Source organism: Chionomys nivalis, chromosome 3, assembly GCF_950005125.1.
Source record: "Chionomys nivalis chromosome 3, mChiNiv1.1, whole genome shotgun sequence".
Lineage (NCBI taxonomy): Eukaryota > Metazoa > Chordata > Mammalia > Rodentia > Cricetidae > Chionomys > Chionomys nivalis.
The window spans coordinates 22,336,124-22,354,784 of record NC_080088.1 but is presented as its reverse complement, the minus strand read 5'-3'; the positions used below and the strand labels follow the sequence as shown (position 1 = coordinate 22,354,784).

Here is an 18,661-nt window from a genome sequence, read left to right as displayed (position 1 = left end):
GTACACAGATGCCAGTTTGACAAACCAACATTGATTGTGCTTTCCTGTAATAGAGTAGAACCAGCACAGTAGCAATGGCCAGCACTCTATCAACTGAATAACATCTACAGCTGTCTTCCTCTTTATAAAGAGCAAAAGGTGAGGTTTACCCATTCAGGTATAAAAGGAAATGTAGTCCCAGCACTTCGGTTATATTATTCTACAAACTCCCAACACTTTCATGGCTTAAGACCAAATCCAGTGATGACAACACAGGGATTAGGATGCCTAGTCACAGAGAAATGGTTCAGTTTTTAGATGAGTAGCACTCAATTGTTAGAAACTAGGAATGGCTTTCAAAACTACTCAGTTCAGAAATACTTCTTTTAGAGTATGCTTTTTTTTAAAATTCTTCATCTACAGTCTCAAAACTTTATGTAATTATTTTCAATCCTGAAATGGTAGTTAGCAATATATAAATATATATGAATATATATTATATGAACAGCTATTATTATGCCCATTTGGGCTCTAATCAATTCAATTTTCTAATTAGAATTCAGAATAGCCTACAGTGACCAGTCTTTAATTATTTCTTTCAGAATCACTTTCTGCTATGATGCTGACATACTATCCAAGTCTACTGCTAATTTATGCTTTAACCTTCAGATCTTGCAGTGTGGAGGAATTTAATAGGGTTCTCCCTGGCATAAAATCACTTAATTAAGCCCCCCCAAAATACATGACAATGTTTATATTTTAGAATGGAAATGATCACTACTATGACTATTCATCTTCAGGAGGGAAAATATGGTTTTTGCTCTCAATAGTTTAGTAAATTCAAATCTACCTTAGGTGGAAATTAGCTTTCTCTGTGATACCAGTCTCAACAGCAAAGAACACAATCTGCTAATTGTTTAGTTTTTGCTCAGTGGCTCTGGTGTTTCATATCAGCAAGTAAACTGATAAAGGCAAGGCTTACTTCCCTCCTCTAGTTACAAGACTGAGAATCGTCATGAGGTACCAACAATCAGACACCAAGTGTTCGATTTGCTTTTTACTTCTGCCATAAACACCATCACCAAAAGCAGCTTCCACGGAAAGGGTTTATTACAACATACATCAAATGGCCCATCATGAAGGGAAATTAGGGCGGGAACTCAAGGGTAGGAACTAAAGCATAGGTCGTTGAGAAATGCACCTCTCTGGTTTGCTCTCCAGGCACACATTCAGTGGCCTTTTTTGTACAAACCCAGACCACCTTCCCACAACCCAAACCATCCACAGTAGACCTGTCCTTCCCACAGAAACCATCAATTAAGAAAGCACCCCAGCAGATCTTGCCCCCAGGCCAATCTGATGGTGGCATTTTCTCAACTCGGGTTCTTCTTCTCAGATTACCCTAGTTTGTGTCAAGTTGAAAATAAATCAATAAAAAGATGAATATGGCCAATACGTTTGCAAGTCATATGCAATAGCCATTGGGTGGAAGAATGAAATTATCAATTCAGTCTCTTTCATCCTGTTTTCCAGCATTGATCCAAATTCTAGGAGCTAAAGACAGATAATTCAACACAGACATTTGTAATCAATGAGATGCAACAATAAGTTTTAACATCCAAGACAGACAAACTATTGTTGTTTCTGATTATTAGTTTATACAAAGTGCAGTTATGGACCCCAAAATCACAGGTTTCTTTAGTTATGCCAGATCAACAATATATCTAGATGCTTGCAGGTCCACAGGGCTATTATGATACCCATCTCTCAGTCTAGGACCACAAAGACTTTCACTAGAATTCTTGCGTCAGGTCAATCATTTCTTCTTCATAAACTGGTATGGAAAACTTCACCCATAAAAACCTTGGTTATCACATGCATTCTGCAAAACACTAGCTGGAAGATATGTGCTATTCCTTACACCCGGCATCCTTTGGGCTCGCTGAGAAATAGGGACGGGCATTAACCCTCAGTTTCTATTTTGGTTGCTGCTCTACGGTATTATTTCCTCATCTATCACCTGAGAGAATCAAAGAAAAGGACAACTTTATCCACACAGATTTCTAAAGTGAATTAATTTGATAGAGGCTTTACAACTCTAATACCTGGAAAAATGTTGGGTTTATTATTTGAAACTTAGATAACCCAAAACAGAAGAATGCAGGCATGCATCTCAGGCAATGAAATGTGAGTTGAACTAAAATAGCCGCTCACCAGACTGTCAGCTCATAAATATAAAAACAGCCGGAGGAAGATGTTGATTTAGAAATTGAAAGTTTAAGCCGAGTGGTGGTGGCGCACGCCTTTAATCCCAGCACTTGGGAAGCAGAGGCAGGTGAATCTCTGTGAGTTCGAGACCAGCCTGGTCTACAAGAGCTAGTTCCAGGACAGGCTCCAAAAAAACCACAGAGAAACCCTGTCTCGAAAAAGCAAAAAAATAAATAAATAAATAAAAATAAATAAAGTTGAGAGAAATGGATCATGTGTCTAGAAAAAGGTTAGGTCCAAGATTACAGCTGGAATAAATCTGTCAGAAAAGACAGAGGAGTCCCTCTTAGATGCTTTCTGCCTAGCCCTGTGCGGCAACCCTAACTCTAATCAGTAGTGATTACTGCAGTAGGAGGGTGAGGCAAGATGGCTACCATGAAACCAGGCTGCACTCCAGTGTGAGATCCTGTTGGAACACAAAACAGAACAATCAAACAAAACCACTGCTGACTTGTCTGCCTTGAGTTAAGAACAATCTGAGCAAAAACAGCTTCCAGGCAAATCTAGACTAAGTAATGAATGTGTGGACCAAGAGGAGTATTTAGGCCACGCGTGAGCTCTGCCCACAGTCGCTGACTTGCAATGGCAACCCCTGGAGGCCCCTGGGGCTGTGAAATGCTGGGTACTAACTGTAATTTCCAATTCAGAAAGTGCTGAAATTTACACCTGCACAAGGTCAGGTTCAGGCAATTACAATTAAAGTTGCCCCTGGACTTGAGGTTGACACCTGGCGTGCTATCTCTGCCCAGCCGGGGACAATCATCGGTAAGGAAGCAATCAGAAAGTTCTGGTCTGACAGCACCCTGCAGGTCTCGGGGATAAAGATGGAGACAGACTGCTGTTCACACCCTAAAGGCGTGTCTCAGGAGCACTGTGGCATGCGGTACAGGAAAGGCTGAAAACAAGAACTGTATTTCATGCGTTGCCCTGTAGTTTTGGCTTAGGTAGAATCTGAGGTAGAGGAGAGATAGATGGGTGCATTTATCTGAGCTCCCTGATTTGCGGCGTTTATTGAGTATGACTTTCTCCCTTGGTAGTTAAAAATACCGCCCGAAGAAAGGATGGAGAACTTCCGTCCCTGGTTCAGGTTTTACCTCCATCATTGAAGTCAGCAGCAGTATAAAGATACAAATTGCAGAGGGCAAAGAAATTACTAATAACCTTGCATTACCACATCAGTATTTAGTTTTAGATCAACTCCCTGGAGATTGCTAACCACAAAACAAACAGCAACAACAAAAGCCTGTTCCAACCCTGTGGCTGTGAAGAAATTTCTGTTAAAAGGCTGCCCTCTTGTGGCAATGTGCTGTATTTTACTAGCCAAGAGCTGTTTTTCTCTTCAGACTCTTAACTCGCGGTAACTTAACAAGAAATATCTTAGTGTAGTATTTTGTTTTGTTTTTTGTTTGTTTTTATACGTGGTCCTTTTTGTGATCCATTTTATTAGTTAGCTAGTTTGATGTTTAGATTTTGTAGAATATATAACTCCATCTTTAGAGAAATGAAGATAGCTTCATATAGAAATGTCAGTGGCACACTTCATAGGAAGCTATGGCTTATGTGACCTTAGATAGAAAGGTCACTACAGAACAGTCAGTCTCACTCATCAAATGGCAGACAGTGCACAGCCTCTGACTTTATACAGTGTTTGGTTCAAGGCTCAGGTCACAACGGTAAACAAGGCAAAGATGCATATGTTATGACACAGGTTGCATATCACACCTGAAAGCATGAAGGGGAGATTAGGATAGGGTGGGTGAAGGACACCCACGTGCCCTCCAAGGCCAATTGACCTAGAAAGGTAGAGTAAACCATAGGTTCACCCAAAACCTTGAGCAAATAAATACATGGTGGGCTGTGGGGAGAGACGGGGCATGGGGAGGAGGCAGAATGGTTGCTGTCCTGTGGAAAGAGGCACATCTAAAGAAGATGCGTTAGTGACAAATAGACTGATTGGGTAGTCTGCTTGCCACCTGAGGCCACTGTAACATCTGGGCCTGAGCTGCTGCCCGAGTCCATGTCTGGGCCTGGCACAGTGAGGTCTCTATTAATGCCCTTGGCCCCTGTTACCACGGAAGGCCACGAAGATGTCCGGGTTCTGAGAAGCCACCTATGGCCATGTTGGGATGAGATGGACATGACACTGCCAGAGTCATGCTGATCTGAGTGGCCTATAGTGCTACCCAGGACCATGGCGTCCTCCAGGCCTGAGCTGCTGCTGAGGGCCGTGTCTGTGTCTCTGACCCTACAGCACGCAGGGTCTTTGTTAATGTCTGTCATCTGTGATTCCACAGGAGCCCATAAAAAACATGTGTGAAACCATATGTTGAAGTATGAGGTTTATGCTAAGGTGACCTCTGAGCTGACCTCACCACTCCTGATATAGGAACCCTGATGACTTAGGCACAGGAGAGCTGGTCCCACTCCTCCTAGGAGAGCTTTTGGCCTCCATACTTGAGAAAGCTGGCCCCACCCCTCACTGTGGATTTGGGAGACCTAGCTCCAGGCCTCACCTGAGAGGGGGAGTCCTAGGGCCAGGACTGACTAACTCAGTTACCACCCAGGCACACATCCAGCCTTTAAATAGGCGGTCCCCAATATCTACCCCATGTAAGATACACTCGAGAACGTGAAGGAACTGGTCCTCTGGAACCATAGCGGCAGGATCTCCATGATTCTTGGCAGTAAGAGAGGATACCCAAGCAGAGTTCAGTGACGGTCCAGTATTGATGGTATACCAGAAGCCAGAGACCTTGAACGTGACCAACAGCATATTACACAATGACCAGTTGCAAATAAAACTGTGTGGACCAAAGGGTCTACTGCACGATACGCCACTGCTCCCAGTGCCGCTAAGATGAAAGAATAAGCATTGGAGAAGTGGGGAACGACAGAGGGGTGATGTGGGGCTGTGTTTGCTTGTTTGCTTTCTGTTTGTTTGCCTTTGCTTTATTTTAATTATCATTCTTATTTGTGTTTTTATTATTTCTTTTTAAGCAATCCTTTAGGGGAGGATGCTGCAAGGGTGAAGAGCAAATACACAGGGACTGGGAAATGGGTGGAATTGGGCTGCATGATGTGGAATTCCCAAAAGGTCAATAAAAAGTTATGTTTTTTAAAAAAAAAATGAAGCGTGAAACTGACAAGAAAGATGTAATATCGAAGTCCTCATTTAAATAGGCCAAGGAGAAACGGACAACGGAGAGGCCAGCGACGGACAGACAGGAAGTCCAGCTCCAGAGCCCCCTACCATGATCAGGCTCTGTTCAATAGAATTAAAGTCAGCCTGGTCTACAGAGTGAGTTCCCAGACAGCCAGAGATATAGAAATCCTGTCTCCAAAAAAAAAAAAAAAAAAAAGGCACAATATCCTTGACTCAGTTTGAGAAGCTTTTTGTGTACTCATTGGAATTCCCAAGGAGAACTGGAGTGCAAACCTGGCTACAGTGAGTTCAGACCTGAGATTCCAGCTATTAGCTTGCTTAGGAGTGAGGGGGGGGTTGCAAGTTAGATACAGCCTGGGTTACAAAATGAAACCATATATCAAAAATAAAACATATTAAAAATGAAATAATAAATATATAAATGGATTAATGAGAAATCCTCCTTTGGTAGGCTGAGGTCATTCTGCTGATTCTACACAACTTCTTGCTCCCTGTGGTCCTAAGGCCTTCAATACAGAAGTATCTCAAGATGAATCCTTAGAGTGGGATTCTGGAGAACATGATGGTAACATGTATGTTTCTAAAGTATAATCTGTAATTGGGCAAAGGAACACAAACAGAGGTCCACTTTTATGCAAGGTGAAGAAGAAGAGGTTTAAAATAGAAATCCAGATGGTTTAAGGGGGCTTCTTTGATGAGAGATGCAATAATCTGTAGTTTTAAAGATATTAACTAACATAGGCAAAAGTTTAATAATATGAACATGTGACACAATAATCACATTTATTTTTATCCCTGGACCTGTGACACAGTAGTCATGGATTTGGAACACAGTTAATAGTACCAGACCAGACTTTCGTCTTGTGACACAGATCAAAAATGCCAACAAAAAAGTGATTGGTTATTCTTACACCATCAATGCCACTATTACACCAATGGGGAAACTAAGCCAGTCATTGCTGTGTTTCACATTGTTCCCAACTGGACAAGATTACTGAGCACTTTTCTCCCAAGGCTGCATAAACAGAACTTTCTAGTACTAAGGAAGGTAGCCTGTAGGAATGAAGTTCCAAGTCAGTACTGGCATGATTTCTCCACATCCTATGAGTCAAGGCTTCTTCAGCAATAGGGTCTTAACATTAAGTTCTGGAATGCAACCAAGAGCAATTAAAAATAGACCATAATATCTGGAGATCAATGATACCCCATTGACCAACATCTTTAAATCTGTACCTAGTACTGACATTTTTATTTAATAGTCTGTGGTATCTGGGAAAGGCATTGTTCCCTGTTATAGAATAATTTAATTAAAACCCTGCCATGGATATGTAATGTATACATGTATATGTAAATATTTATATGTAAATGTTAGAAACTTTCTGTAGTAGTACATACCAAAGAGAAGTTACAAAGGTTGCTAATTGCTAATTATCACTTCACATAATATGTCTACTCTGCTTTTCCACCCTTCATCCCACTCAACCCTTTCTATACTATAATTCCCCTTTTCTCCTTCAAGCCAAATATACTATATCGCAGTTTTCTTGAAATCCACTTCTTTGGTCACTCACTAGTTTTCCTGCTTGGAAGCGGAGCATATTTTAGCTTAAGCAACCTAAAGAGCAAAATAGCACCACAAGAACCTAGTGGTCCTACAACAGGAAGACATGGACATCGCAATGCAGTAGATGCAGGATAAAAAGACCATAAAAATTAATGTATGAAGATGATTGAGACCCTTAAAGAGGAAATAAAAATGTCTTAACAAAATTGAGGAAAATAGAAGAAAACAATAAGTTTCTTAAAGAAACCCAAGAAAAAGCAATCAAAAAGGTAAAGGAAATAGTTCAAAACTTGAAAATTGAAATAGACAAAATAAAGAAAACATAAACCTATGGAAGTCTGGAACTGGAAAACCTGGGTAAATGAACAGGATCTACAAATACAAGCATAACCAACAGAATGCAAGAAATGGAAGAGAGAATCAGACATTGAAGATACAGTAGAGGAAATGGATTCATTGGTCAAAGAAGACATTAAAACCAACAAAGTCATAACTCAAAGCATCCAGAAAATTTGTACAGCATGAAAAGAGCAAGTAAAAGAATAACAGGGATAGAAGAAGAAGAAGAATATCATCTCCAATGCACAGAAAATATATTCAACAAAATTATAGAAGAAAATTTTACCAACCTAAAGAAGGAAATGCCTATGAAGATACAAAAAACTTACAGAACACCAAGTAGACTGGACCCCCAAAAGTCCCTTTATCACATAAATATCAAAGCAGAACACAAACAGAATAAAGAAAGAACATTAAGAGCTTCAAAGGGAAAAGGTCAAGTTACATATAAAGGTACACCCATTAGAGTAATACCCGACTTCTCAATGGAGACTCTGAAAGCAGGAAGATCCTAGACAGAAGTTGTGTAGCCACTAAGAGACCACAGATGCCAACCCAGACTGCTATACCCAGTAAAACTTTCAATCACCGTATAGGGAGAAAACAAGATGTTTTATGACCAAACCAGATTTAAACAAAACCTATCCATAAATCCAGCCCTATGAAAGAAGTAGAAGGAAACTTCAACCCAAAGAAGATGGCTGTACCCAAAAAAACCATAAGCAATAGATAATCCCACACCAGCAAATTCTAAAGAAGGGAAACACACACACCCTGTCATCAAAAAATAAAAGGAATTAACAATCACCAGTCACTAATATCCCTTCATAACAAAGGACTTAATTTGTCTATAAAAAGACAGAGGCTAACAGAATGGATATGAAAACAGGATCCATTCTTCTGCTGCATACTAGAAACACACCTCAACTTCAAAGACAGACATTACCTCAGAGTAAAGGAAAAAGACTTTCCAATCAAATGAACCTAATAAGCAAGCAGGTGTAGCTATGCTAATATCTAACAAAATAAACTTCAAACTAAAGGTAATTAAAAGAGATAAATAAGGACATTTCATATTCATCACAGGAAAAATCCACTAAGATGAAGTTTCAGTCCTGAACATTTATTCCCCAAATACAAGGGCACCCACATTTGTAAAAGAAACATTACTAAAGCTTGTATTGCACATCAAACCCCACACACCAATAGTGAGAGATTTCGACATGCCACACTCTCACCAATGCACAGATCTACCAGACAGAAAGTTAACACAGAAATAAGGGAACTAACAGATGTTAGGGGTCAAATGGGCTTAACAAACATCTATAGAACATTCCATCCAAACACAAAAGACTATAGCTTCTTTTTACCACCTCATTGACCACATACTCAGTCACAAAACAAAGCTCAACAGATACAAAAAAAAAAAAATTGGAATAAGCCCCTGTATCTTACTGGATCACTATGGCTTAAAGTTAGAAATCAAAGAAATCAACAACAACACAAATTCCAGAAAGCCTACAAGCACATGGAAACTGAATAATTCTCATCTGAATCACCCCTGGTCAAGGAAGAAATAAAAAGAAATTAAAGACTTCTTAGAATTCAATGAAAGCACTAAATGCCTACTTAAAGAAGTTGGAGAAATCCCACACTAGCGAATTAACAGAACACCTGAAAGTTATAGAACAAAAGAAACAAACGCACCACGGAGGAGTAGACACCAGGAAATAATCAAATCGAGGGCCGAAATCAATAAAATAGAAACAAACAAAAGAACAATACAAAGAACTAAAGAAGTAAAAAAAGATTTCAAGAAATTTTTTTTCTTCCAGAAAATCAACAAGATAAGCAAACCCTTATCCAAAGTAACCAAATGGCAGAGAAAGAATAACCAAATGAACAAAATCAGAAACAAAAAGGGGCACATAACAACAGACACTGAGAAAATCCAGAGACTCATTAGGTCATACTTCACAAACCTATACTCCACAAAACTGGAAAAAATAAAAGAAATGGGAAATTTTCTGGATAGGGTCCATATACCAAAATTAAATCAAGTCCAGACGAACAATTTAAGTAGACCTATAACCCATAAGAAAAATAGAAGCCGCCCTTAAAAGTCTCCCAACAACAACAACAACAAAAAAAAAAAAGGAAATAAGGTTTGAAATGAAATAACACTCATACATTTCTTTAAAATCTCCATGAAAAGCACTCTTGAAACTAAGGACACATCTGTCTGGTAAAGTGTAATGATTTTATCATCTTCATTGCTGTGGATGCTGTTTACTTGCCAGTCAATATTAGTTTTCCTAAAATGTTATTAAGGGAAGGCATAAAAATGATCATTATTTTATCTGTTCAGATACAATGAATGTAAAAATAAACTCATATAGTTAGGAGAATATTTTTAAATTAATTTTTAATTGAACTTATTACTCTATTTCTCTTAGCTAAAATTTTGTAATACTGAAGTCTTGTATTAGAAGAGTTTAAAGCCGTGAGACTCAAATTATCTCTAAGAACTCTCTAATCTTCAAGCAGACCTACCTGTAACATTTTGTTCCAGACAGTCTGAATAATAATTGCTGCCCACTTTTCTCCCACTTAAAAGATAGAAACTTGAAAGCATTACTGCTTCGTTTATTTAATTTGGCATAGGTTGTTGAACAATTGAAATAATCCAAGTATTTATTGAAATTCTGAAATAAAGATATATGCAAACACTTTTCATGATGGAAGACAAGTGTTCAGAGATACACAAGAGCCATGCTACTACACAGGCATGGGACAGCATTTCTGGCTAACAGTGGAGACAATACCAAACGTGGGAGTGTGCTTGGAACAAATAAAATAACCATGAGAACAGCCAAACCAAGGCCCAAGGGGGAAGTGGTAGGTGGGTGAATCTGACCTAAATACTGATTGCTGCTGATAAAGATAAAGGGAAGAAACCAGGAGGTGTATGTGTCTGTCTGGGTGAATGGTGCCTTTAAATTTAGTCTTCAAACACTTTCTGTAATCTTGTGCTCTGCTTAAAAGCACTTTTAGCCTGCATGCAAAAACAATCTTCTATGTCCCTGTGAGACAAAATTCTACTCTGAGCCAAGAGAAACCTAACATTCCAGAAATGTAAGCCCCAGTGCAGAAATCCAAATTCAATTCATCAACACCATCTGTATTACCAGCTGTTCACCTTCCAGATTTTCTTTCATTTTTCAAGTACCCCATGTTCACAAGACAATAAAATATTAAGGAAAATGCTCTTCATGTTTTGAAGTCCTCCATCTCAAAATGACCCCCCTCCAATGTTCTTCGTTGATGTTGTTTATGCCACCTGAGAAGCAAAATGTATTTATTTGTCTTGGAGCTACTTAGTAATGTTTAGCAATCTCTTCATCGGGAAATCTAAAAGCTCAGCCCAGAGAAACAGCATGTGTTTCTTTGAATTTGACAAGATGGTCACATTCAGTAAATTCTGTGTTGTTTGGCTCAATAGTCCCCAGTCACATCACACTTTTGTGGCGCCAAGCTCCCCCTATTGGCCTGTGCTTCTGCAGAGGATTTGACTTCTCATTCATTCATTCATCCATTTACTCATTCACAGATTTACATAATGTTCACTGATTACTCATTATATAGCATACCAAAAAAGCCTTTCTGATATTGCCCATCCTTCAATTTTTATTTCTTTGATTATTCAGCCAGTCACTGAGGATATTAAAATAATATGTTTATGGAGAATTTGGAAAGGTACATGAGATAGTATTGCAAGTAAAGATTTTAATGCATAGATTGACTTAATAGTGCTATAACTTCATCTTAAATGTGAGCTAAATGTAAGATTACAGGTTGAAGTTCCTAGTTGATGGTGGTATTAGGAACTTCTAGAATCCTTAGAAAATCGGACTTAATAGAAGGAAGATAGGTCCTTGGGGGGGGGGGTCAATGTTGAAGAAGCTATTGTAATCCCAGCCCCTTCCTTTTCTCAGTTTGTTATTAGTAATTTTAATATATCAGCAAAAAACTTCACAAAAATCACATGAATATTATACCTAATAATGCTTTCAGTTGGATATACAATTTGGCCAGAAAATTAATCACTGTCTGGGGAAATGGCCCAGTCAAGAAAGTGCATGCCTGCTCCTGAGTCCAGTTACCAAAACCTATGTAAAAATAGATAGAAATGCAGATGACGAGTTGTCTCAGCACTTAAGAGTAGTTACTGGTCATGCAGAGGACCTGAGTTCAGCTCCTGGTGCTGATGTCTGGGAAGCTCAAGACCACTTATAACTCCAGGTCCTGATGATCTGACACCCTCTTAACTCTGCAGTCAACTATACTCATGCACAAATGTGCATGCAGACACGCATGCATACATGTAACTAACCTAAATAATCTTTCAAACAAAATGCCAGACATGGTGTTGCATGTTAATAGTCTCAGTTCTGGGCAGGCAAAGAAAGGAGGATTATAGGGGTCCCTGACTAGCCAGCCAAACTAACTTGTGAAACCCAGGCCAATGAGAATTCTTACTTCAAAGGAGGTAGCCAACACTCATGAAACTGACACTTCAGTTGGTCCTTCAGCTTCAACACAAACAAGCACATTTATGTGTGTGTGTGTGTGTGTGTGTGTGTGTGTGTGTGTGTGTACTGGCATGGACAATTGACATACACAAGAAAACACACACACACACAAAGTTTTAATTTTAAAATGAATTTAATTACATCCTCCTTCAGAGATGTGATTATGTCCAAACAGGACACTGTGTGGGTCACACTCTAGTCTGTCTGGACAACTGACACTATACTAAGCAGACATTTTGAAACAGAAAAAGACAGGTGGTGTTCACACACATAGTAGATCCTGTGAGTATATAACAAGAAGACAATCAACTGCAGATACTAAGACACTAATACAATAAAAAAGAAAAGAAAAGGAAACCACAACGAAGAGCATCGGTATGGACTCTATTGGCATTCCCACTCAGTAGCATATAATAACAAACTACAGAGGTACAGAGACTCAAGGAAGACATCTCTGTGGCAGGGAAGGGCCTTGATTAAACAGGTGAGATGAAGAAAGCCACGGAAATTTAGATTGCATTCCAAATTACAGGGGTAATTAATCTAACTTCTCACATTACTAAAAAGATGATGAAAGACGTCAACAAGATGATTGACATGTAACCAGATATCTCTGATGGGACTTACACATGAGTCTTCAGCATCTTTCCGCTGGTGTCTCTTCATCAGTTATGTAAGACTAGTTTCAAGTGGTTTTACATAGACGGGTTAATACGCTCCAACGGCACAATGATCTATGCAACTGTTAGCTATAATCATCTTTATTTTTATCATCATGGTGAACAGATACTATTTGTAGTTTACCTGAGTAAATTTCATAAACATTTCTTAGAGAATTTAGAAATACAATGAATTGAATTAATCTACTTAAAGTCATTAAGTTATGGATTTAGGATTTCATCTTAAGCATCATAGGTTCATAAATTATTAATTTATTTGACACAGTAGCACAACATTGTTATTTGAAGCACATAAAAATATTCATCTTAACAAGGATCACATTAATCCAACTTATTTCACTAAACAATAACTTTTCAAATTAAAAATCTGTTTTTTACAATAGAGAGGTACAGTGATATTGATTTTCTTCCACTCTAAAGCACTAAACTTGCTATTTCTCTTTAGAAAATACATTTTTAACATTTTCTCTGATTAGGATAAGATATAAATACTCAATTTTAAAATGTATATAGGAAGCAGATAAGGGAAAACAAATAGCATTAGAATATATTCAGAATGCTTTTTATCATATGAATATTATATTTTCTTATCTTGAATCTCCAAAATGTGTTAAAATATATACACCTTTGGGTTCACCCACTGGGTTTTGATCCTACTGCATGTACTGGCTTTGTGGGAGCCTAGCCTGTTTGGATGTTCACCTTCCTAGACCTGGATGGAGGGGGGAGGACCTTGGACTGCCCACAGGGCAGGGAACCCCTCTTTGGACTGGAGAGGGAGGGGGAGGGGAGGGGGTGTGCGGAGTGGGTGGAGGGGGAGGAAAAAGGGAGGCAGAAAGGAGGTGGAAATTTTTAATAAAAACAAATATATATACCTGAATAACTGATTGAATAGTTCATTCTAAAACCATGCTGGTTACATTATTGCAGTGGACAAATCCTTTGGCCCACGATTTTGAGATGGATCAAAGAAGGCGTTCACACCTTACATGTATCTGGTCGAAGTTCTGTTATTTTTCTTTCTGTAAGTACAAAATCATACTTACAAGCTGGTGGTCTTGGAAAGAGAAGAAAAGAGGGAAACAGCTATTAGTAAAGTAGCAAAATTTATTTCCGTTTCATGTAAAATTAGAAAAGTCCAAATCTGAAATGAGCTGGTTTTCCAAAAGTACGGCGCTAGAAGGATCCCTTAGAACTGAATCCACTTGTCTCATCTGTGTTGGGATGACATAGAGATAGTGCTTGTGAGGAAGAAATAATTCTCCCTTTCCACTTCTGTCTCTTTTGCATCACAGAATATTCACACTGCATAGCATAGACAGTGCTATTGGAATCAGCCCCTTCCTGAATTCAACTTTAAAGTAACTAAATAGCTCTTCCATCATGACTGCCCCCAAGGACAGAGATTGACATATAAGACATCATTCATCTAAATTCTTTTCTTCCACCCCAGTTTACCATTCATTACAATTAAATTTGAAATAACACCATGTAACATAGTGTATATTTTAATAAGAACATGTATACAACGCTGGAGATCAAACCACTATAGTTAATTAAGCATCTGGCCCAGTTGCTTATTTTCCTGTTAACGTTTGGAAAAACTTGAAAATAAAAAAATGGATGGAAAAATAAAACATGCTATAAATAAACATTTTTTTAATCAATGGTTATTAAATCAAGAGTAATCAGATCAGCCATACAGATTATCTTAGTTATAGTGACAGGCTCCAGAGTTTCATGTCTCTCAACCTCCTTGCCTGGTGGAAACACTACTGGGTAGTGTTTGTTTTCCTTTGTCTTAGCCACGCCTTGTTACACACCTCAGGTAGGCCTTGAATTCACTATAAACCTGCTCCATCCTCTATTTTCAGGGACCGCAGGCCTGAACCACTACAGCTCTCAATGGCGCAACATACTAAAGAGCAGATTTTGTTTGAATTTCTTGATTTTTAGAAGACATAAATTTTATGCTTGTGTATAAAATATAAACACCGGTCTTTATGGGAATGAAAAGAGAATACCACAGCGCTCCCCATTTGAAATACTAAAGACTGCTCACAACTGTCGTTTTCACATTGTGGCCCCGCAATTGTGAACTGATACTGCTCAGAGAGTATAGAATTTTCAGATGCTGGCAGCAGATCGTAATCTGCGCCTCTAGGGACTGGCGATGACTCAGCATTAAAGGCACTTGTTGCTCTCCCAAAGGACCCTGGGGGTTCATTCCCAGCAACCACATAACAGCTGGACAGTTCCAGGTCATCCACGCCCTTGTCTAGCATTTGCAGGCACCACATACAAACAATGCAAGGTCACCTCATAGGTAAAACACAAATACAGGTGAAATAAAAGTAAAGCTTTTTAAAAATTAGACAAAAGTTAAGGAAAGATTTTTCATCCCTCAAACACTTGCACCAATTCCTGTTCTGTTTGGCTGTATTTATGTATGAATATACACCTTCGATATTTGATTTTCTTGTGCCTCATTTTCCCTCTCTTTTCGTATTAAAAATGTGTCAGATCCACAAAGGAAAAAATTACCTCAGCCACTTAGTGCCTTCCCAGACTGTGTGTCTGAAATATACAAGCAAAGCAAGGGTATTGTTTATTTTCTTCTTAAATAGAACCGAGGCTCACAAGCTAATCACCATGGATTTGTATTAACATATAGAGTATATGTCATACCAAATATCCCTCCCTCTCTAAAGCATGTGCGACATTATAAGAACAGTTTAAACAGATGTGTAAAGTCTGCCAACCTTAAGGTTCACCAATATTTATAAGAAAGTTTTATCTCCTTTTTCTTTACATTGTGAGTAGTCACATTTTCCTTCATAACTCTAATTTTGAAATAGTTTGTTTTATACAATTAGTAGATCCTTCATTCTTATGAAAATGCTGCTATTCCAAAAAGGTGTATTTGTTAAAAGTTCCAAGAGAAGGAAGGATTTCACATATTTAATTTCAGCATGAGCTTTGAATGATACATTTCTACTATTTTTCTTATTACAGATTAACACAAAGGAGAATATTACATTGATAAAAAAAAAAACTTAGTAACAACAGAGGTAATTCAAAGATTTTATCTAAAGTTAAACCTAATCTAGTTTTTAACTGCAATACATAATTAGAATAAAAATAAGAAATATATTTTTCTTATTTTAAATATCTTTCTGAGATGTTTATGTGATATATCACATTATTTTTCTAACATCTTTTTGTAAAGTGACTTAAAGAAATACTTTTAAGCATTAATACAGAGACAGAAATATACCTGATCCTAACTGCCAGACAGGGATAAATTCATAAGTTACATTTCCCTGGCTAGATAAGTTGTGCTTAAAGAGTGAAAGTAAATAAAGCTAGTTTAAATATTTCTCCAGGCCTTCTAAAGAACATCAGTCCAAAAGTAGTTTTATTGCTTATTGAAATCCAGCCCCAAAGATATTTACAGAAATTTTGCATTCATAAAAATATTTGTAGAGCACAGAGCAGTCAATATGAAAAGACACACAATGTCTAGCATCAGATTCAAAAAGAGCAGGCAGGATATGGAAAAAGTTCAGTGAGAGAGCATTAGCAGAGCAGGACCAGAGCCCAAGGTTTGAAGTTCAGGACCAAAAGAGGGTAAATAATTGAATAACAAAGTGCTTGTGGCCCTGGCTGTTGTCTTTTTGGCTTTGTAAGTAATTTGCTGGCAGGCAAAGAAGCAGAAGATGGAACTATATGAGGAAGAGACTTAACCTATTAAAACAACCCACAACATTAGCACAAATGTGGTAACCAACACAAACACACTCAATTAGTTATTATACATTCATTTCATGTGCTCAAAAAAATTAAACACAGACATAAGCTGTAAAAATACAAATCATACTTCCAGATACAAAAACAGTATATGAACTGAAGACTGTGCTACACAGAACTAACAACTGTTTGACAGTGTAGAAGCAAAGACCAGCAAACAGCAAAGCATAGCAACCCAAACTCTCCAAAATTAGATCAGAGAGAAAGTGTAATCGGGAAAATTAAGAAAGCATTGGTGAGTTCTAGTACAACAACAAACATTGAAATAGGTATACCCAAATAAGATAGAAAAGGGAAAAAGCAATACAGAAACAAAAATAAATTCATCTAGGTGAAATTTTAGATGGAATCTTATTTTAAAAAGAAAAAGAGCAAACTATCAATCTGCAGGTCTGTGAGCAATAGACCTCAAAGATTTATAAAATTTATAAAGAATTCTGTTATAAAATTCCTTCTTAGAAGAAATGTTTTTTCTGCCTGTTAGTCTTTAAAGCTATTACTCTACAATGTTATGATTAATCATTCATAATATTAATATAAGAAATGTGAATAAAATTACTAGGCATATTGTAATCTAACTGTTCCAGCTCAGTTAAAAAAAATAGTGACTATCCAAATAAAATAAGTTCCATAAGAAAATAAGTTGTTTATATATGCAAAGAAGGGATAGCAATAGATTTCTCAGGACAACCAATGCAACAGACAAAGAAACAACCTTTGAAAACACTGAACTTCTGTGGGGACCAGCCCTCAGCTGCTCAGGGATCGATGGGGATCCACGGAATCAGTGAACTAAGGACTTGACCTATCTGAAGGATAGGTCTTTCTGGGGCCAGCAAAAAAGGGAAACACACACAATCTCCAACATGTCAAGATCACACCTAGGGTCCTAATGAATAGCAACCTTTCATCAGGTCAGAGAAACTGAAGAGGAGATGCAGAGCCTGCAAGCCCCTGGACAGGCTGTAAACAGAGACAGGAGGGAGCCTGTCCTGGAACTAGCTTTTGTAGACCAGGCTGGCCTGGTTCAAGAATAACATTTACAAATTAACAAAGCATAACTAAACAAGGAATTTTTCTCAGCCAGTTCTTTTACTAGCAGGGTGCATTTTGCAGATACAAAGAAGGATCAACCACCTTATTATTTATCTCAAAAGGTAATTTTATAAAAATATTCTAAGAGAATCACAAATCTAAACTTCTATGTAGAAAAAACAACCAGCAAGCTCTACTTTATATCCTTGGGGTGCATACCCATTCATGAAGATATTTTTATCTCAGGAATATGAGGGCTGAAATGGATGCAAGGTATTCATCATCACCCTTGATCACCAACCCATCATAGCAGGAAAGGCACATCAGCCAACAATAGCCAGGCTGCCATTGTTTTGGTCCTTTGACCTCAATGGGTCCCTTGATCAACTATTAAAAGTGTTTCTTTCTAAATTTTAAATTGATTCTTAATATTTTCTACCTCAAATCATTAACAAAATCATTTTGACCTAACCTTAAGACATTATTTAAAGCTTTATGTTAGCTATGATATGCACTGAAACCCCTGAGCACGTCTCCCAATATTAAGATCAAAAGAACTTGAGGTAGCCTAGCTTCTGGGGCTCAATTGTTTTCCTTAATCAGTAACCTAATCAGTAACCTAAGTCACAGTCTATAGGACTACTGAAGAAAAACTTGGAAGTCCTAACTGACAAACTCTTGTTCCTGTTTTCTATTCTCTGCAGTTCTTGCTTTATCACGGGCAGGGATAACACTATAATCTATCTTTACCTATATTAATTTTCCCACTAAACTAACCACTATCATAATCCTTTATCACATTTGTTGAAAACCCTTAATTATCAAAATCATCACTACTATTGATTAAATCATTACTTCAATTAAACAGTACAGCTTAAGAGGAAATCATCTTCATAATAACCCACAGATAAAAATGCCCAGTAGAACTGAATATTTACATGAGCTAATCATACTACATTAAAGGCAGTGGGAATACTTCCACATCCATACACATCATGACAGATACCAGAGAAAAATGGCAGTGGCCACCATGTAAAGACATAGAAGTAGCAAGAGTTATTATGGAAGCAAAGCCCTCAGGGCCTTGCTTATCTGAGATTCTCCCATCAGAGCCTTGTATTCTAGTGGACTGAACTCAGGAAGCTACCACCTGTTGCTTCTCTAACATGGCCAGAAATATTATCTTTCAGGATGAAGAAAACATAAGGAATTTTCAAAAGGTCATATTGGA

General features: G+C 37.9%; 1 protein-coding gene across 1 annotated transcript in view; it reads right to left on the bottom strand.

Moving 5' to 3' along the window:
* Positions 1-4,167: 4,167 nt before the first annotated feature.
* Positions 4,168-18,661, bottom strand: part of Lipi (lipase I) — a 39,283-nt gene continuing 24,789 nt past the window's right edge. The window contains exon 10 of the mRNA XM_057763858.1: positions 4,168-4,492. Within this exon, the coding sequence (XP_057619841.1) occupies positions 4,168-4,492 (325 nt within the window). The remainder of the gene's footprint in view (positions 4,493-18,661) is intronic.